The 22,796-nt window shown below is 37.1% G+C and overlaps 1 protein-coding gene and 1 long non-coding RNA gene across 4 annotated transcripts in view; both read left to right on the forward strand.

Annotated features, from left to right (window-relative positions):
• LOC139954995 (uncharacterized) overlaps window positions 1–22,796 on the forward strand; it is a 341,522-nt gene that overhangs the window by 29,738 nt on the left and 288,988 nt on the right. The window lies entirely within an intron of this gene.
• The window catches only part of LOC139954991 (ATP-dependent 6-phosphofructokinase, muscle type-like), a 59,387-nt gene that overhangs the window by 3,936 nt on the left and 32,655 nt on the right, over window positions 1–22,796 (forward strand). For both annotated transcript variants that reach the window (XM_071955081.1, XM_071955082.1), the window contains exons 2-8: window positions 10,192–10,410; window positions 10,623–10,696; window positions 11,119–11,196; window positions 15,860–16,105; window positions 18,750–18,859; window positions 20,172–20,325; window positions 21,715–21,810. In XM_071955081.1, coding sequence (XP_071811182.1) covers window positions 10,206–10,410; window positions 10,623–10,696; window positions 11,119–11,196; window positions 15,860–16,105; window positions 18,750–18,859; window positions 20,172–20,325; window positions 21,715–21,810 — 963 coding nt within the window. In that variant the 5' untranslated portion in view covers window positions 10,192–10,205. The remainder of the gene's footprint in view (window positions 1–10,191; window positions 10,411–10,622; window positions 10,697–11,118; window positions 11,197–15,859; window positions 16,106–18,749; window positions 18,860–20,171; window positions 20,326–21,714; window positions 21,811–22,796) is intronic.

Genomic DNA, 22,796 nt, shown 5'->3' on the forward strand with positions numbered 1-22,796 from the left:
AATTTTCATTTGTGTACAGTAATCACTGAACTGGAATGGCTTCATATTTTTTTCTAATATGTTACAGCTTAGCCCTTGGAACCTGGAAGGTTAGGCTATTCACTAGTTATAACAGCTTGATCACTGCCCTCCTAATTTCAGAGGGATTTCAGCTTTGCTCTTTAGTATAAGTAAAGAAAGCACAAAATTCTCTGGTCCCGTACGTCACACTGTACATTAATTAAGATGGGACCTAATTAAAGCAAGTGTAGGAAATCTTCATGCGTTTGTACAGTAATAAAGTAGCAGCAATAACAAATATGAAAACCTGAAAAAGTTTCTGGAAAATAGATTTCTCATAACTTTTAGACACATTTAAGTCTCTGAAATGCCCCGTGCGTCACAGTGCAAATAGCTTGGACCTGCCCGATATCAGTGGACCATTCTCAGTAAATGGGAAACTTAAACTAACTTTTTCATTTTAAATCTAGTGGCTAAACCCCTTCTGACATCCTCTAGATTATTCCCTATTGGTTGTAATGATGATATCATCACCCAGACAAGAAATTATGGTAATATTATTTTCTTCATATTTAGTATACATGTACACACTTTTCAATACAATTTTTTTTAATACAATTTTTTTACAATGTAAACTGTAAAAAACACAGACAAAATTGGTTTCAAAGAGAATGGAGTCTTGTGTAAGGTGACTTTAACACATCAAGGGATCAAAGTTTGCCATTTTCAAGACTGATGTATATAGTACTAGATAATTAGGTTTTGGCTGTAAAATTAAAATATTTCAGAGCACTTCAACAAGCAATGTCATGTAATTTTGAATTATTTTCTTCAATTTCTTTATTCCAGTATAAATTACAAAATTTATAAATAGGACACATAATAATGATACATAAAAGACGTTAAAAAAATGTACAATCATGAAAGCATGAACAAATTAGAAATAAAATGGAGGATTAGAAGTTTGAAAGATTAAAAGGATTATAACAGATTCTAAGAACCCATTTTGAGTATAAATGGCTGCTCTGTAGATAAATGAGTAAAAGTTGGCAAGAAAGTAGGATTTCATAGATTGTACTTGTTGGTTCTATTGCACAGAGAGATCAACTCGGAGTGAAGTGGGTGATATTTGGAACTATGTATATTCTTAGCTAGTCTTATGAAGTAATTTCTAGCAGCAGTGTTTACTTTACCAGCCACGCTTTCATAGTCGAGATTAAATATATTTGAGCAGTATTTCAAGAAACTTCTGATTCTTTTCTTGTCCTTTTCAAGTACTGTAGAAGGTGATACCAGACAGGAACTGCATACACTCACAATCACTGGCAGAATTGATGAGTTGAAAACCTTATCTCTTACATTAGAATGAAAATAAGGAGTAATGTATGCCAACATTGATACTATATAATACGCCTTAGACATCATTTTAGATATATGGTTACAGGTAGTAAAGGTTTTGGCATCAATATCAACTCCTTAGTACATAGTATGAGATACCAGCTCAACAATGGAGCTTTGAACATAAGTTTCTGATCCCTGGTCTGAATGAGACCTTGATGTTTAATGTTAATGTTCTCAAAAATGATTTCTTTAGATTTCTTAGGGTTAAGGAAGCGGTTCTTCTGCTCACACAAATTGACAATATTATCAATACATGAGTTATAGTCATTTTGATTTTCAAGGTTTGTCCGCATTGAAATGTTACGGGATATAGCTGTATCATCAGCGTATATACTGTATCATCTGTGTATATTGTAAAGAGTAACGCAGATAGAGGACCTCCCTGGGGGACTCCCAATGTAATCTTTGATTCCTCTGAATAACCTATCTGTAGCTTGACTTGTCAGGACCATCCTTGTAAAAAATGAGCCAACCAATGGATAAGCCATGGCTCATCGATAAAACTACACAAACCTTGGATTAAACGATTTGGTAAAACCGTATTAAAAGCACTTGAAAAATCTAAAAATAAAACTTTAGTGCCTGTTGTGTCACTCTGATTTAAACCAGAAACAACACAATGTACGAGCTTGAGTATAGCATCTGTGCAGGACACGCCTTTTTTGTAGGCAAACTGATTTTTATCGTGTGATATGATGGCCCGCGTCAAGTATGGAAATAATAATTTTTGGATACAGTTAAAACCAATACTGGACATGTCAATTGGTCTAAAATCGTTTACAGATGTTGGAATGGAGATTTTAGGCACAGGTGATGTTTTAGCATGCTTCCATAGGGACGGAATTGAATTCTCATTTAAACTTACATTATATAAATTAGTGAATACGCCAGCTAATTCTTCAGAGCAATACTTGTACAGGTAGGGGCCCCTCAGAATGTGCCCCTCAAAATGTAGGTGAACAAGTATTATTGGCTAGAATAAAAACTGAACCTGTCATGAACTTTCTATTATACTTTTTAGATAGGATACAGTATATGTGTGATGAATTTAAAATTGCCAACAACTCAAAAATTATTTTATAGTTTTCCCAAAAATATATGGGTACAATCATCTATTTGCTTACCGTGCATCTAAAATTTGCTATTAATTGAAGTGTACCTTCTTGGCACTGCATCAAAAACGGACAACTAGGGGGTAAGTTACATTTCAAAATTACATGTTTGTAGAATGAGGATCAGTGACATATAGCACTTTGTACGTAACTTGATATTTTGAAAACATCATTACTTGATCAGAATCAGCATTTTGAGGGGCATTAAACCAGCGTTTTGAGGGTCAATAAAAACAAATATGAAAAATTAATAAATCCATTATAGTGTAATATCAAAACTGTATTTTTACATGAAACATATAATTTTACACTAATAACACCAAAAATAAACACTAACCTCACATATTTGGAATTTAACTACGTTAAATAAGTTGCTCTCATTTTTGGTTCCTTGCTAAAAGCAAAGGAACCTATGTATTCAGGTTGGCGTGTGTGTGTGTGTGTGTGTGTGACGCTTTAGCTTGTATGCACGATAACTCAACAAGGGATTGACTGATCATGATCAAACTTGGTGGGTGGGTGGCCCATAGTGAGTAGATGAACCCTATTGTTTTTGGTGCCCACAAAGGTCACCAAAGGTCAGTTATGGTCCAAAAACCCAAAATACTAAAACTGCAATAACTCCCAGTGCCAATGTGCGACAAGGTTGATATTTTGGGACAAGTTGTGAACTGGTTAGGGGAACATTTTGAAACTTAACGGTCATGTGATCTGAGGTCACCAAAGGTCAATTAATGTTAAAAAACTAGTATTTTTGCGATAACTTGAGAACGAATTGTCCGTTAGGGTTGGGAGTTGCTTCAGTGTAATCCAATTGTCGACCCACATCTGGGTAACCCTTGACCTCAATTTGACCTCTGGTGACCTTTTCTTTTTTTGGGATTTTTACAGTTTCGATGCTATTTTCAGATGTCAAAGGTACCTTCCGATCATAAATATAGATAGGTTGACCCCCCCCGTGTGACCTTTGTGTGCGAACTTATATGGGGTCAAAGTTTTCGGCTGGAGTTAGGATGGCTTGTCGTGTTGATTTTTGGAATCAGCAAATCAAACTACATTTGAAACCAAGGTCAAAAGGTCAAAGGTCACATTAGAAAAAATGTGCTTAGTTTGGGAGAAAACAGGCGAAAAAGAAAATGTTTGGTTTTGATGCTAGATTTGGATATCAAAGGTACCTTCCGATCAAAAATGTCAATGGGTTGACACCCGGGTGACCTTTGTGTGTAAAGTTATACAAGGTCAAAGTTAATTTTCAGACATTTAATGCAATAACTCCCAGTGCCAAGGTGTAACAAGGTTGATATTTTGGGACAAGTTGCAAATGGTATAGAGGAATATTTTCAAACTTAACGGTCATGTGATCCGAGGTCATCAAAGGTCAATTAATGTTAAAAAACTAGTATTTTGGGTGAGAAAATGGGCAAAGAAAAAAATGTTTGAATTTTTACAGTTTTGATGCTATATTCACGTCTCACCAATCAAATGTCAATAGGTTTACCCCAGGTGACCTTTGTGTGTGAAGTTATATGAGGTCAAAGTAAATTTTCAGACATTTAGTGCAATAATTCCCAGTTCCAAGGTGTGACACGGTTGATATTTTGGGACAAGTTGCAAATGGTATAAGGGAATATTTTCAAACTTAACGGTCATGTGATCCGAGGTCACCAAAGGTCAATTAATGATAAAAAACTAGTATTTTTGCGATAACTTGAGAACAAATTGTCCGTTAGGGTTGGGAGTTGCTTCAATTTAATCCAATTGTCGACCCGCATCTGGGTGACCCTTGACCTCAATTTGACCTCTGGTGACCTTTTCATGTTTTTGGGATTTTTACAGTTTCGATGCTATTTTCAGATGTCAAAGGTACCTTCTGATCATAAATGTCAATGTGTTGACCCCCGTGTGACCTTCGTGTGCGGAGTTATACGAGGTCAAAGTTAATTTTCAGACATTTAATGCAATAACTTTCAGTTCCAAGGTGTGACACGGTTGATATTTTGGGACAAGTTGCAAATGGTATAGGGGAATATTTTCAAACTTAACGGTCATGTGATCCGAGGTCACCAAAGGTCAATTAATGATAAAAAAACTAGTATTTTTGTGATAACTTGAGAACGAACTGTCCGTTAAGCTTGGGAGTTGCTTCAATGTAATCCAGTTGTCGACCCGCATCTGGGTGACCCTTGACCTCAATTTGACCTCTGGTGACCTTTTCGTGTTTTGGGGATTTTTACAGTTTCGATGCTATTTTCAGATGTCAAAGGTACCTTCTGATCATAAATGTCAATAGGTTGACCCCCGTGTGACCTTCGTGTGCGAAGTTATACGAGGTCAAAGTTTAAAAATATTAATGAGGTCACGGGTCAAACGTGAAAAACTCCCAAGTTGCAATAACTTGGCTACTATTTATTGGAATTTCGTCAAACTTGGTATGATGATATTGGTAGATAGTCTCCACACACTGATGTGTGTTGCAATTGATATCATGCATGTTTATAAGGGGGGGGGGCCTAGCATTATTTCGTTATGAAAAGTTTGTATGCACAATAACTCAACAAGGGAATGACCAATCATTACCATACTTGGTGAGTAGATTAACCCTGTAAGTAGATAAACCCTGTTGATTTTGGTGCTCATATCATGAATATTAATGAGGTCATGGGGTCAAACGTGAAATACTCCAAATTGCAATTACTTGGCTACTATTACTAGTCGGAATTTCGTCAAACTTGGTATGATGATAATGGTAGATAGTCTTCACACACTGATGTGTGTTGCAATTGATATCAGGGCTTAGCATTACTTTGGCAACAAAAGTTTGTGAGCATAAATTACTGTTGTTGTATTAGGGCTTTGTTAGAAATTTCCCTATGAATGGAACTAATGAACAGCAGCAAGGAACCATGAAATGTTTTCATTCTGGTTTTTAAATGTTCTGATAAATATTTACTATTTCCTTCTACAGTATTCCGTCAATTCTATGTCCATTACATTTACTAAGATATGTACAATTCACAACATACTGCCCAAATGACTACTATATAAATGAAGATCTAATTTGGATGTAAGTTTTGCTACCTTTAAGATTTTTAACATTATGGGTCAGTTCAACTGGGTGGGTGCTTATGGGTTGGCGCAAAATACAGTACCACACACATATAGTATAAACGAATATTAATTACACTTTAAAGAACCTACATTCACATGTAGCAGTTCCATGTACTGTAGCTGAAGAAAGAACAATCTGTTTTTAACTGTAATGATTTATATTTAACAGATAATAAACAACTTTCATTAAACAAATAAAGCATCATCAGAAAAGACAAACTTGTAAAGGGTAATAACTAAACTATAAAATTAATCAACTTTTCATTTCACATACACATGTTTATTGATAAATGTATTTCTACATTCTTCCACATTTCACCATCCCTGGTTGCACTTCTGCTTCATACACTTCACCATAAAATATGGGAGCAGACTCTTTTTCCATTTCCTGTGGCATCTCGACTTCATCTCCCACCTTTTGTAGAACTTTACCAATACACACTTCTTCTTCATATTTCACCTTAACCCACATCGACACTTTCACATCCTTCATATCCAACCTTCTTAACCCCATCACATCTACACCTTCAACCTCGACAGCATCTACACCTTCAACCTCAACGTCATCTGCACCATCAACCTCAACCTCTTCTGCACCTTCAACCTCAATATCATCTACAGACATCTCTTCAACAGATGAGTCATTAACAAGAAGTTGCCGACGCACACGCTTCCCTTGTGTTCAAGCAGGCAAAATCATATCAGGCTTGACTCCATTTTCATCTTTACATGCAGCTTTACTGTATATAATTGGGAAGCCAGCACATTCAAGCATTTGGGACACAGTTTCAACTTCTCTGCCTCACACTTGCCATCTGGTTCAAGCAAACACAATGTGACTTGCACTTCAAAAATGTCTCTAGATTACACTGTTTCTTCAACTTATTGTCTTGTCTGGCTTTGTCCCTTGCTTCGTTCTCTATATTCAATAGCTCCACTGACTCTTATATTTGTTGTCCTTCCATGGATCCATAGACTTGAGTTACCCTCATGATACTTGTTACCTTTGGTTTTGGCTTCACTTTGTTAATTGTCAGTAGTCCATCAATCTCCTCCAATGGTGTACTCGTGAATGAACCTTCAAGCTTCTGGATGGTTTCTAATGAGTTCTCCAGTTTTTGCGTATAGTACTGCTTGGTGTACTTCTTGATGCCAACTGGCGACTCAACCATTGATGTGTTGGAAGTTGATGATGAAGGTCCTGCTGTTTCATCAGTTTCATCTTGAATAACAGATGATGCTTGAACAAATTTGTCCTTTTGCCTCCATTCAACACTCAGGCCATGGTTAGTTACACCATGGAGCTATAAACCTGGGATTTATAGCTCCATGGTTACACTAACACGTTTTGCTGCATTTTTTATTATTTCAAGTTTGTTTGCCCACCGTGGCCAAACATCTGCCAATTTCTTCATGAAACCATCCCTATTGACTGTGCATTCTGCTTGCTGTTATGGTATTCACAGTGCAAATTTTGATTGATTTGGTCATGTAATTGTGTGACTCCAGTGGTATCAGGTGGAGTGATGAAAAGATGCATTTCTTTTGCTCTCAAGAACCTCAACACCTCAATATCAAATCTGGAACTGTGGCCATCAGAAACAATGACAACTAGTCTATCTTCTGTGCTGCTAAGTGTCGATCTAATCACTTGTACGTTGACAATTCATGTGTTTGAGAACCACGTTCAGTTGTTGATATAAGAAGATTTGGAATGTTCTTGACAGCAATGTCAGGAGCCATATGTACAAGTGTAGATAGTTGAGTTAGAAGAAATCCAAATTATTGTTAATTGTCTTTAGGATGTTTGTTGGTTACTTTTGCTCTTTTATTACTTAAGTGGGGAATATTTTTCCATTTGTTGACTGTCAATATGCCAAGGAATGGGAAAACAAAAAAATTTTGGTTAAAGGAGGTGTCATGTTTTGTATTTTTCATTAGGGAAAGTCAGCATTCTGAGGGGCAATACACCAGCATTTTGGGAACCTCAGTGGGAAAAAATACAAGAAACACAATCAATTTTTAAATAACTCTTGGAGAGTTTAAAATGAGTGAACCAGTCAAAATTTGTTGTTAATTCATCACGTTCCTGGAAAATTATTAGCAAAATTGTTGACCAGCGTTTTGAGGGGCAAGTGTTTTTTAGTGTGGTTTTTCTCCATGCAAACAAAAAATAATAAAAAAAATATTTTCATGTTTGGACCCAAATGCAATCTAAGTTAATAGATAATCTTCATAATTATTCATTGTTTTACCCAGTAATGTAAAACTGGTGAGCTGTAGGTGACTTCCAAAAAACACCTACATTCTGAGGGGCCCCTACCTGTACACCCACCAGGGAATTTTATCAAAACCAGACGCAATTCCTATCTTAACAAGTCCCAATTGTCTCTTTACATCTTTCTCTTGTATTACTGGTGGTTCAGCAGTTGATAGGTCGTAGTATAAGTGAAATATCTTTACTCTAAGCATCATTAAAATGTCCGGTGTTGACTTAATTTTTGGCCAAACTCATCATTTCCCAAGTTTCTATGCTGGTCATCTGGTTTCCGTATTGACTTAAGTAGATCCCAGAGAGACTGTTTGTCTGTTGTTACCTTTTGGAAGTATTCATTCCTCCTCTTGAACACATATTTATTTATTTGTTTCTGTAGCCTGTTTCATAGAGCAGTGTCACCATCATCAATTGCTTCCTTTTTCTCTTTCTCCAACTGCTTGATCTTAACTTCTGAGTGTGACAATGCCTTATAAGGGATGCAGATCGGAGTTGTAAAATTGATGTAAGATGATACTACTTGTGTCATTTCATCTAGTGTGTCACATGTATCTGTAAAAACACTCCAGTCTGTTGAATCCAACATCATTTGTCAATTGTCAACATTATTCTTCCTGGTGTCTCTTTCCTTTGGTCTTGGTATCTTTTGAACTTCTCGATAACGTTCTGTGTATCGTGGCATAATAAGCGATCTTGGCGGAACATGTGGAAATTCTGCATTTGTAGACCCTCATCAGCAACTTGGTGTTGAATATTCTCACCTTCCCATTTGTTTCCAACCGTTTCGTTGCAAGGCAATAAAACATAGGTTCGGCATATTTCCAACCTTCTGTTCTAGATGTATAAATTTCCCCTGAAGACTGTTAATATTTGACGAAAAGCCATAAGGAAAGCTGAAATTTGATCCCTTCGTATGCTTTAGCCTCTCCTGAATACCGGCTTGTGTGCCTGTACGCCTGCGAACAATGTTAAGTTCCTTTAATCTAATGATTTCCTGTGGCCTTAGTTCGGTCATGTGTGACCTTATACTTTGAGTGTATCTGGGCTGTAGGTAAGTCTGGTTGTCCATGTGTGTTAGGCTATGTGGGTAAAGGCCTATAGTTAGGCAAACAATCATGATGGTAATGAGTAAAATAATAAACTCACAAAAACCTTGCATCCTCATTCTTTTAATAATCCAGAAAAGCAAATTGAAAGTTGTTCGTCCTGATGTTACATTTTACGTTTTACAGCGATGAGTAACGTGACAATTTAATTAGTAAAAATGTGAGAGCGAAAATAACTATCGTGTCAGCTCAGTGAGGAGCGCCACCAAAGATGTCATTCTTTGTCATTTGTCATTCTTTTAACAAAGGGGGTTTGTGGCAGAGCTGATTTGATAGCGCAACTTAGAAAAAGTGTTTCTCATGAACCTACGTACGTATGTGACTGTACATATTCCACATACGAAGACATGAATTTCACATACAAAGACATGTATTCCACATACAAGACATTTTTTCTGGACATTGAAATAGTGTTGCATTAAAATTTTATAATGATAATATTGTTAAATAAAGTCCTTGATGCCCACAAGAGTATATAATTACAATTTATTTAGTGGTCAAGGGGGTTTGAAATCTCTCATCTCATCTATCCTCATTCCACTTAATTTTATTTTATGGCAAGTAATCATCAAACATTGTTGCTCTGGATAATTTTTTGGATCAATCAGATAATGACGAACAGAAAACTAACGTATAGTTACATTTTCGATCAATCTCTTCCCTGTCTACGGACACTTACGGACAAAATTGTTCTAATCACTCTAAAAGGCATTAGAAGTCGTGAAAATACCTGCAACTCCCATCAAAATTCAAAGATTGACCATTTTACAAGTCTTTTCTAGTCAATTCTAGTTTTATTTAAATTGATAAACAGTAGCTAATTATGCACAATTGCACATTCATGATGTAAAGGGAGTGAGTGACTAAATTTTATGCCATGTTATCCCTTTGCTTTTCACATGGTTTGCACATATTTAATGAGTTTCCCAGTGTTCTCAAAAATGTGTGTATCTTGATATAGAAAATAGCTTTTCGACAATTTTTTTAGGAGATTCTCCTACAACAAAGGTACTGAATTTGTGGCAAATTAGCTAGGTGTGCGTAACATTGTAGTACTTCAAGGGCTGAATATGTTTTGATGTTTTATGTATGTATGTCTACCACTGTGCACTCACTACTATTTTACATGACGCTGTCGAAAATCTGAATTGAGCCTAATTCAGGTTGTTTTTTGTTTACTACAATGCAGATAAAGATCAGAAGATGGCTCAAGAAAGTCCAGAATCCAAAAAACTTAGAATGGCACGGTCCATTCCTACCTTCTTTGACTCAAGTAGGCACAGACCTTCTGTCATATTTGATGATTATTCTGATACTGTGTCAAAGTTCTCCTCACAAGGACATGGATATGGCATGGTTGGAGAAGGCAAGAGTTTGGCGGTTTTCACAAGTGGAGGAGACTCGCAAGGTAGCCTACTGTACAACATTCATGGTGCTCTAATGTACAATACTGTATATTGTAGGCTCTATCATCTCCTTAAATTACCTCTAAAAGTAAAATCCTTGCAATGTTGGATTTATGCATCATTGATAACTCTTGCATTAGTCTATTTTGTTTGTAATTAAATACCCAGAGGACACTTTTGGTGCACTTAAAGACAAAATGATTTCCCTTTTCAGGTATGAATGCAGCTGTGCGGGCTGTTGTGAGAATGGGAATATATGTTGGCTTCCGTGTGTTCGCTATTCATGAAGTAAGTATGAAATGGTAGAATAAATTAAGCAAATTAACTGTTCTTTTCTATTACACATACCCATGTGTGGCATATACACTCTTTGATGATGAACGTACTGAAGTTCAGTCTTGCAGCCTTTTCCTTACATTAAAAATGTGTTTACAGCTGTGTGTTATCTTCCTATGTACAGTATGTTTTAAAAAGATCAATATTTTAAAGCTTTAGAGTGTTACAAAACAGTGTATTGCTAACCTGCTCACCGAGTGCTAATTTGTTAATACTTAGCTAACTTGAAGGTTTTCTGAAGATGGGAGCTTTTCATCATACGGTGTACTCATAGCTTACACTTCATTTTGATATGAAAGAGTGCAATTCTGTGTTTTATAAAACTCAAAGTTTGGACAATAAAAACAATGACCCTGTTCCTCTCTGTATTGTAGGGCTATCAAGGAATGGTAGATGGAGGTGACCATATCCAAGAAATGGGATGGAAAGATGTCTCTGGAATCATCCAATTGGTATGTACAGTACATTTATTATTGTAGGACAGTGGTCAATTGTTATGCTATAATTTAATTACGGAGTGGTCAGGTGATCTACCGTTACTGGTGGGTTAAAAATTTTCTCAACTTTTAGGTACTTTCAGCCAAAGTTGCAGTGAGTAAAAGTGGGTACTTGTAAACATTATCTTGGTAGTGATTTATTCATATACAGTAAACGATTATGGTATGTACTGTAACTGATCCCTACAATTCAGTGCATTCATCATAGTTTGTTATGGATATTTTGACGATAACAATATAGTTGACTAGTGTTTGCACAGGTTATCCGGGTACCCGCCCGATGCGATACTACCCGGTTCCTAATTTATTACCTGAATCCTACGCAAAGTGTGATTGTTTTAAAAAAAAATTGCAAACCGATGGTTAATGTTTGCTCTCCACACCTCTATTGGATTAGACCATATAAATATCCAATTTAGTTCTATAAGGTTTAAATTTGGGAATTTTTGGAGAAGGTGCAGCAACAGCCATCCGTGCTTTGACACGGAATGACCCACTTGCGATTATGAGTTTTTAGTTACCCTGTCTACTGTATAGTCCATAAACATCTCGTAAAATTCCCTGTCAGCCTTTCCTTCTATGAAATAAACGAATCAATAAATATTAATAATTTCTTCCACATGGTAGCCTAACACTACACTAAGTCAATGAGAAATCTAGCTTAGCCTAACCATCTGTTTATTCGCTGAAATTGTGACACAGTTATAAGATATCCATGGAATACTTTCATTATTGCTGTTACGTTCGACATGGTTGCCTAACACCACACTAAGTCAATGGGGGAAATCTAGCCTAGCCATCTGTTTATTAGCTGAAATTGTGACGCAGTTATAAGAGATCCATGGAAATACTTTCGTTATTGCTGTTATCTTCGACCACATGGCAGCCTAATACCACACTAAGTCAATGGGAAATCTGCCTAACCAACGGTTTGCAAATTTTTTTTTTTTTAAATCACACTTTGCGTAGGATTCGGGTAATAAATAAGGAACCGGGTAGTATCGCGTGGGGCGGGTACCCGGGTACTCAAGCGTTATTTTGTGTGCATTGGTACTACAAGGGTATCTGTGATAGTATAGTAGATTCAGCATATATACTGTACACAAGCATTGTTTTTTTTTGTGCAGTGGTACTACAAGGGTATCTGTGATAGTATAGTAGTTTCAGCATATACTGTACTCAAGCATTGTTTTGTGTGCAGTGGTACTACAAGGGTATCTGTGATAGTATAGTACTTTCAGCATATACTGTACTCAAGCATTGTTTTGTGTGCAGTGGTACTACAAGGGTATCTGTGATAGTATAGTACTTTCAGCATATAATGTACTCAAGCATTGTTTTTTTTGGGGCAGTGGTACTACAAGGGTATCTGTGATAGTATAGTAGTTTCAGCATATACTGTACTCAAGCATTGTTTTTTTGTGTGCAGTGGTACTACAAGGGTATCTGTGATAGTATAGTAGTTTCAACATATACTGTACTCAAGCGTTGTGTTTTTGTGTGCAGTGGTACTACAAGGGTATCTGTGATAGTATAGTAGTTTCAGCATATACTGTACTCAAGCATTGTTTTGTGTGCAGTGGTACTACAAGGGTATCTGTGATAGTATAGTAGTTTCAGCATAAACTGTACTCAAGCGTTGTTTTGTGTGCAGTGGTACTACAAGGGTATCTGTGATAGTATAGTAGATTCAGCATATATACTGTACACAAGCGTTTTTTTTTGTGCAGTGGTACTACAAGGGTATCTGTGATAGTATAGTAGTTTCAGCATAGACTGTACTCAAGCGTTGTTTTTTTTGTGTGCAGTGGTACTACAAGGGTATCTGTGATAGTATAGTAGTTTCAACATATACTGTACTCGAGCGTTGTTTTTTTTTTGTGCAGTGGTACTACAAGGGTATCTGTGATAGTATAGTAGTTTCAGCATATACTGTTTTCAAGCGTTGGTTTTTTTTTGTGCAGTGGTACTACAAGGGTATCTGTGATATTATAGTAGTTTCAGCATATACTGTACTCAAGCGTTGGTTTTTTTGTGTGCAGTGGTACTACAAGGGTATCTGTGATAGTATAGTAGTTTCAGCATATGCTTTACTCAAGCATTGGTTTTTTGTGTGCAGTGGTACTACAAGGGTATCTGTGATATTATAGTAGTTTCAGCATATACTGTACTCAAGCTTATTTTGTGTGCAGTGGTACTACAAGGGTGTCTGTGATAGTATAGTAGGTTCAGCATATAAACTGTACACAAGCGTTGTTTGTGTGAAGTTGTACTATGAGAAAATCTGCATAGTGGCAAGTCTGACTCTGCCGCGGTGCATGTGTGACATGAAAATGTTGCATCGTGGGTAATTTAAAAAAAACGTTGCAACTTGCCGAGAATGTGTGTGAGATTTCCTTAAAAACTCCTGTTTCCCTAGTTATTGGGTTTCAATAATTTTCAATGGTATCCTCGGGATTGTATATTTGAATTTTGGACACTGCTTATAGGCTCTACAACAGTTGTCCTTCAAGTCTTTGTTCATTTTCATTGTTCTAATATTAAACAGGGAGCTCCCTGATTGTACATGTATACATTGAAGTTTGTAGTATATACTGACATGTAGGCTGTTGATGTGCAAGAAAAATGCAGTAAAAATCGTATAAATACAATTTGTAAACAAACTGGTATTCATACGTAGTCAAATATACTGTATAAAGTTTTGTGTAAAGAGCATAATATTTTGCTGGTACATACAGCAATGAGCATTCCCACCATTAGTATGTATACAATACTGAACATATTAAAATTATGTATTCTGTTTGTAAATACTGCTTCAATGGTAAAGAATAATTTAAGTAGCTTTAAGACCATGCCTTACATAAATAACCAAGCCCCAGAGTAGTATACGAACATATTGCCCCATACAGTATGTTGAATCAGACTTAATATGATATCTGTCAAGGGTAAGCCCTGGATGATGAGGATGATGTTGTATGAATACAGTTATATGAGTTCTTCTCTGGCAAATGCCTCTCAGGCAAATGTCAGCAATATAACCACACATGTACTGTATGTCTACTATACAGTGTATGTATCCTTCACATGTATGTCTGAAGTCACATCTGAGCTACAGTATTTAATCAAAGTTTCATATTACCCAATACAGTAGCAGTGAACACAAAGCCTAGATACAGACACTATGCCTTTATTAATAAATGTGGATGCTAGACAGGTCATACTGTTATTTACTGCCATTCTCTAGGGGTTACCAGTGTATGCATGTCATTATGCATTTTGTATTACTATCTTTATGTGTATACTCAATTGAATGGATCTAATATATAGGGCCTATAAGACATGTGTCTATAGCTGAATTTAATACTGGTAACAAGTCTAATGTAATGGCAACAGTTGTCATGTCATGACAACATTGAATTCAATACCAAAACATGAAAAGCTGCCTTTCTCGGTCTTCTTTTCATAGTGTTCTGACAGTTAAATTCTTATTTTGAACATTTCAAATAGGTTCTTTCCCAGGTTTACCATGCACACTCCTGCACTATGTGAGAGCACTGGTAGCCATGTGAATATTTAGTCATTGACTTGATGTAATCATTCGCCATCCTTATACCTCCTCTCCCATCCCTCCTGCCCTATCCCCCCCTCCATTCATCACCTATCCCTATCATCTCTCTTCTCCTATCCCTCCACCTCTCCTATTCCACCCCTCCATTCCTATTCCATCTCTCCTCTCCCATCCCTACTCCACTCCTCTCTCATCTCTCCACCTTTTACTTTGCCTGGCCTTTCAGTACTTCTTTTAGAAGCCTTTAGAATTAAATGGATAAAAGAGAGAAGACTGCAGCCTGTGTAACACTACATTCTACAAATGTGCAATGGTAACCATACCGATGATGGATTCAGTTAATGTACAGTAGATGTAATACTGTATGTTGTATCATAACTGTGATAAGTTGCAACATGTACAGTACATTATGTGTCCTTGCACATGACCCTACAGTATACAGTACTGTACCTATTACCCAACAAATTGGAGCTGGCACTATCCAAAGAATACAGTACATATAATATCCTGTCAATGACAGAAGCTTTCAAAAGGAATATTATTGACCTATAGTACAGTAGGACTTCGTTCACATGAGCACTATATATACTATGCATAGTGGCTTACTTGGAAGGGAGAGTAAAGAAGGGAGGAATAGAAACAGGGAGAGGAGGTATGGGGCAGGAGAAGTGGATGGATGGGAGAGGAGAGGTGGAAGGATTGGAGAGGAGTGGAGGAGGGATGAAAGAGGAGCCCAGGCAAAGTAAAAAGGAGTGACAAGATCTGTAAGAAGTACATTAGCTACTTGTCTTATTTTCAATAATAGTCTGGTATATGTTGTATAGTCTTTAGGGGCCAGGGTGAGGTGGATGGGAGGGAGGGGGGCAGGGGAAGGAGAGAGCAGGTGACATCACGACTGATACTCAGTAACTGTTCATTGTTATTGGTTGGTGTAAAAATACTACATGTATAGGGGCCAGGGTGAGGCGAGGGAGACGAGGCATTATGTATAACTGATATTCAGTAGGTGTACGTTGCATTGCTAAAGGGACACATTCTTTTCATACCTAGGGAGGGACCGTCATTGGCAGCGCCAGGTGTAAGGACTTCAGGCAACGAGAGGGCCGTTTGAAGGCAGCCAAAAACCTCATCAAGCACTGCATCACCAATTTAGTGGTTATTGGGGGAGATGGGAGTCTGACGGGTGCAAATCTGTTTCGAAATGAATGGTCAGACTTAGTGGAGGAGCTATTACAAAGAGGTGAAGTTGATAAAGTTGAAGCTGAAGAGTGTAGGCATTTAGCAATAGTTGGCATGGTAAGTGCTTCATCTAATATCCTGTTAAACAAACTAAAATGGGAGAAAAACTGCTGGCATTGTTTTGATGCTGGGTGGAAACTCTTCAAATCAGCTCTTCAAACCAGACATTGGTCAAGAAGGGTACATTAGGTGATAATTTTTGGTTCCTTGCTTTTTGCAAAGCAAGGAACCTATGCGTTCAACTTGGCGTGTGTGTGTGTGTATGTGTGTGTGTGTGTGTGTATGTGAAGCTTGGCTTGTGTACACGATATCTCAATAAGGAAATGATGTATCATGATGAAACTTGGGTGGATAGCCCATAGTAAGAGGAAGATCCCTATTGTTTTTGGTGCCCGCAAAGGTCACCAAAGGTCAGTTAGATGCCAAAAACCAATATATTAAAAACAGCAATAACTCCCATTGACAGGGTCCGACATGGTTGATATTTTGGGAGTAGTTGTGAATGGGGTAAGGCATCGTTTCCAAACATAACGGTAATGTGATCGAAGGTCAACAAAGGTCAATTAATGATAAAAGACTGGTATTTTTGCGATAACTTGAGAACGAAATGTCCGTTAGGGTTGGGAGTTGCTTCAATGTAATCCAATTGTCGACCCGCACCTGGGTGACCCTTGACCTCAATTTGACCTTTGGTGACCTTTACGTGTTTTGGGGGATTTTTACAGTTTTGATGCTATTTTCAGATGTCAAAGGGTACCTTCTGAACATAAATGTCAATAGGTTGACCCCGTGTGACCTTTATGTGCGAAGTTATATGGGGTCAAAGTTTTTCGGTCGGAGTTAGGATGGTTGCACAGACTTGTCGTTTTGTTTTTTGGAATCAGGAGATTAAACTACATCTGAAACCAAGGTCAAAAGGTCAAAGGTCACATTAGAAAAAATGTGCTTATTTTAGGAGGAAACGAGCAAAAAAGAAAATGTTTCGTTTTGATGCTAGATTTGGATACCAAAGGTACCTTCCGATCAAAAATGTCAATGGGTTGACACCCGTGTGACCTTTGTGTGCGAAGTTATACGAGGTCAAAGTTAATTTTCAGACATTTAGTGTAATAACCCCAGTGCCAAGGTATTACACGGTTGATATTTTGGGACAAGTTGCAAATAGTATAGGGGAATATTTTCAAACTTAACGGTCATGAGATCAGAGGTCACTAAAGGTCAATTAACGATTAAAAAACTAGTATTTTTGCGATAACTTGAGAACAAATTGTCCGTTAGGGTTGGGAGTTGCTTCAATGTAATCCAATTGTCGACCCGCATGTGGGTAACCCTTGACCTCAATTTGACCTCTGGTGACCTCTGGTGACCTTTTTGTGTTTTGTGGATTTTTACAGTTTCGATGCTATTTTCAGATGTTAAAGGTACCTTCTGATTATAAATGTCAATGGGTTGACCCCCGTGTGACCTTTGTGTGCGAAGTTATACGAGGTCAAAGTTAATTTTCAGACATTTAATGCAATAACTCCCAGTTCCAAGGTGTGACACGGTTGATATTTTTGGAGTAGTTGCAAATGGTATAGGGTAATATTTTCAAACTTAACGGTCATGTGATCCAAGGTCACCAAAGGTCAATTAATGATAAAAAACTAGTATTTTTGCGATAACTTGAGAACGAATTGTCAGTTAGGGTTGGGAGTTGCTTCTACGTAATCCAATTGTCCACCCACATCTGGGTGACCCTTGACCTCAATTTGACCTCTGGTGACCTTTTCGTGTTTTGGGGATTTTTACAGTTTCGATGTTATTTTCAGATGTTAAAGGTACCTTCTGATCATAAATGTCAATAGGTTGACCCCTGGATGAGCTTTGTGTGTGAAGTTATAGGAGGTCAAAGTTAATTTTCAGACATTTCATGCAATAACTCCCAGTGCCAAGGTGTGACAAGGTTGATTTTTTTGGACAAGTTGCGAATGGTATAGGGGAATATTTTCAAACTTAGCGGTCATGTGATCCAAGGTCACCAAAGGTCAGCTAATGTTAAAAAACTAGTATTTTGGGGGGAGAAAATGGGCAAAGAAAACATGTTTGAATTTTTACAGTTTTGATGCTCCGTTTAGGTCTCACCGATCAAAAATGTCAATTGGTTGACCTACGGGTGACCTTTGTGTGTGAAGTTATGTATACAAGTTCAAAGTTAATTTTTAGACATTTAATGCAATTAAATCCCAATACCAAGGTGTGACACGGTTGATAATTTGGGACAAGTTGTGAATGGGGTGGTGGAACATTTTCAAACTTAAAGGTCATGTCATCTGTGGTCACCAATGTTATCATATCTGTTGACCCGCTTGTAGGTGACCTTATACTTCTTACATTTTCGACGCCATATTTAGATCTCAAAAGTGCCTTTTGATCAAAAATCCGATCACATTTTGTGATCACAAAAGTGTTGGCTATAGTGTTGGTTACTTTATGCGTACATGTAGGACCACAATTACTTGGACTATTTGAGCCCAATCTTGCTTGATACTATGTGTATTGTCATATATCCCAAGCAAGGAACCACAGTGCCCTTGGGCTCTTGTTACGTTTGGAACTACTGCAAGCCTATGTCATAGACATATTCTAGCAAGAAATGACTTTCCTGTATGTCCAATATACACTGCAAATGTTTCCTTTTTTTTTTTTTTACTTTCATCAGGTGGGTTCTATAGACAATGACTTTTGTGGTACTGACATGACTATAGGAACTGATTCTGCTCTACATAGAATCATTGAGGCTGTAGATGCTATTTCTACCACAGCACAAAGGTAATCAATAGCATGGTTCTGCTGACATACATGTTAATCTCTCATAGATTACTGACCTCGTGTAACTGTTAGTCTGTCACCTTAGTGTAACTGTTAGTCTGTTACATTACAGTATTTACACATGATGTGATTTCTTAGGGCTCATTTTCATACTGTATTTAAAAGGGGAAATGCTGGAGAAAGGGAGGGTGGTTGGGTGTGGGTGTGTGAGGGAATATAAGAGGGTATAGTAAGGGAGAGATAGATGGGTGGAAGAGATGGGGGATGATTTGAGTGCACCGCTATTCCCTCCAGTCTCTCCAATCTAACAAGGTTAAAGCTCTTATTGGCTCACCCTTTGGCCCTAACTTAGCTGGTTGCAGCATGGTATGCACATCAAAAAGAGTATATAAATTATATTGGTTACACTCAATATCCAGTGATTCATAAGCCACCTTTTTTAGAACATTCCCAATCACTGGTTTATGATATCAGATCAGGAAGATGGGAGAAGAAAGTTTAATATCAGTAGCAGGGTACTCCGTGGGTGTCTAGTTTCTACCAGTAACATTCACACACAAATTTAAGCAAAAGTAACCAGAGCAAGCACTGTTTATTATATTGCTGAAACATTCATATAGTTAATGGATATTGTATCTCATCCTTAAAGGATATTATCAAACCCAAATATTAGCAAACCCAAAACCCAATATTAGCAAACCCAAAATTGCTAGATATACTAAAATCTTTAGTAATCGCACAATTTCTTAGGCTGTTTGGAACAATTATTTCCAAAAATGTTGTAATAGTGACACTAGAAGAGCAGTTGTCTACCAATAATACTTTGGTGCTATTTTGTTTTGTTTTACTACTGTACTGTAAATAGTGAAGTTACTAACACAGTCAGCATTATCATAGAAAAAAAAATGTTAAATCAATTGTTTATTTACAGCAAGCAGACTATGTTAGTATGGAGAGTCTAGAGGGCCTGATGTTTTGATCCTAACAGGATCATCTTCAGTACCTAACTGAAAACAAAAACAGACACATTAAAAGAGATAGTAAAATAACTTGGACCAATGAACAATGAATATAGTAAAAGTAGATGGAGCTGTTTTTGTTTGAATTTGCCTCTGAAGAAGATCCGGGCAGGTTTGAAACGTCAGGCCCTCTAACATTGATACATGGAGCATGCCTTGGTGAATTTGATTTGTGGGTGAGCGTGTGTAGGTCTGATGGAATACACTCTGGCTTTCTTGTACAGCTCTCAGGAATGATTTTCCACATTGTCGGTTAACTTTTATCTGTGTGTTATTTTTCCCTTTTTCGACAGTCACCAAAGAAGCTTTGTGATGGAGGTCATGGGTCGTCACTGTGGCTACCTTGCTTTAGTTGCTAGTCTTGCCTGTGGTGCTGATTGGCTCTTCATACCAGAAGCTCCACCTGCTGATGATTGGGAAGATAAATTATGCAAAAAATTATCCCAGGTAATACCATAGGACATCAGCATTGAAGAAGAGCTAATCTTTTTGTAAATCTTATATAAATTATACAAATATACATATTATAAATATTATAAATAATATAAATCTTATTAAACATATGGCATTTCCCCTCCCCATACCCAGAAAACAGCTGGACAAGAGTATCCGTACAGGTTCTTATAAATTTAGTCAAGTTGCACAATCATTGAAATATACCACAGTCTTTTACCAATGGTGAGACCATCTGATATTTATATATTGATTTATATTGATTTATATATTGATTATAAGATATTAGGGACACATACCAATGGTGAGGCCATCTAATTAATACTCTAAGATATTAAGTACACATACCAATGGTGAGACCATCTAATATACTCTAAGATATTAGGGACACATACCAATGGTGGGACCATCTAATATACTCTAAGATATTAGGGACACATACCAATGGTGAGACCATCTAATATTTACTCTAAGATATACCAATGGTGAGACCATCTAATATTTACTCTGAGATATTAGGGACACATACCAATGGTGAGACCATCTAATATTTACTCTAAGATATTAGAGTCACATACCAATGGTGAGACCATCTATACTCTAAGATAATCTTATATTTACTCTAAGATATTAGGGACACATACCAATGGTGAGACCATCTAATATTTACTCTAAGATATTAGAGTCACATACCGATGGTGAGACCATCTAATATTTACTCTAAGATATTAGAGTCACTCTAAGATATTAGAGTCACATACCAATGGTGAGACCATCTACTCTAAGATATTAGGGACACATACCAATGGTGGGACCATCTAATATACTCTAAGATATTAGGGACACATACCAATGGTGAGACCATCTAATATTTACTCTAAGATATACCAATGGTGAGACCATCTAATATTTACTCTGAGATATTAGGGACACATACCAATGGTGAGACCATCTAATATTTACTCTAAGATATAAGAGTCACATAGCAATGGTGAGACCATCTAATATTTACTCTAAGATATTTTTTTTAGAGTCACATACCAATGGTGAGACACATACCAATGGTGAGACCATCTAATATATACTCTAAGATATTAGAGACACATACCAATTGTGAGACCATCTAATATTTACTCTAAGATATTAGAGTCACTCTAAGATATTAGAGTCACATACCAATGGTGAGACCATCTAATACTTACTCTAAGATATAAGAGTCACATACCAATGGTGAGACCATTTTATATTTACTCTAAGATATTAGAGTCACTTAAAGATATTAGAGCCACATACCAATGGTGAGACCATCTATACTCTAAGATATTAGTGACACATTCCAATGGTGAGACCATCTAATAAATTGAAATTTGTCATTTTTTCCAGACCAGAGAAATGGGAAAAAGGTTAAACATCATCATTGTAGCAGAAGGTGCAGTTGACAGACACGGTAATACGATAACTGTTAACCAAATCAAGGAGGTAAGTATGTGTGAGGTGGCCTGATAGCACTCTAGTGGGCTTAGGGATTTGTCACACTGCTCTAGGTAAAAGGATTGTTTGGTGGTCCAAAGAAGTTACCTTAAAAAATGATAAATAGTTTTCAAACATGTTGTCAAAGTATGAGAACGCTAATGTTGCGTTTGACAGAGAAACAATTTTTAATCGTTGAGGATGGACATTTCCAATATGATTTGAACAGTACAGAACGTGATGTCATCTACGCTAATGCAGATTGCGATATAACCCACGCTCCGGACAGTACCTACAGTAACCACAACAAAAACCGTGTTTGTAAACAGATTAATTTCCTCCTTGATTTTCGAAGAACAGTTTATGAACTGTGGTTTGAGTGTGAGAGTGTATTATGTGCAACGCTATACAAGTATACCAACTTGGCATGGTAGGATATAAGTTCGCGATGGCAGGAAGCACAGATGTACCCATTTGATGTAGCACATTGAATGAACCCTTTAAAGGGTGTGAAGACTCGCACAAAAAGAAACGTCTGATGCCGGTAATCTGACCTAGTTTCGAATGAGGTCTAACAGAAGTGTTAGACACCACCATCGATCCCAGAAAATACACACACAACTTGCTACCGTAGGTAATTAGACACTAGTGTACAGTCAGTACATACAGCTGCAGTCAATACCCACAGCACAGTGTATAAACGATACAGCGATGGACATCTGAGGTCCAGCTAAAGATAACAAGGTATCACGTTTCATTACTGTCTGCATTTTGTAGCAACATAAACAACAGAAAGTTTACTTTATCAGAAGGGGGGCACGCTGTTTGGGGAGAGACTTCAATGCCTTTAAGCACACTTGATCAGTTAGTGATAGTGTTCCACTATGTGCATCTTAAGTAGGGCACTCCATTATATCAACTGATAAAAATCTCTACATCAAACTAAAAATGTTTGAAATTATGGATTTAGCAATGATTAAGTCTTGATTGAGTGA

Source organism: Apostichopus japonicus, chromosome 17 (assembly GCF_037975245.1).
Source record: "Apostichopus japonicus isolate 1M-3 chromosome 17, ASM3797524v1, whole genome shotgun sequence".
NCBI classification, from domain to species: Eukaryota; Metazoa; Echinodermata; class Holothuroidea; order Aspidochirotida; family Stichopodidae; genus Apostichopus; species Apostichopus japonicus.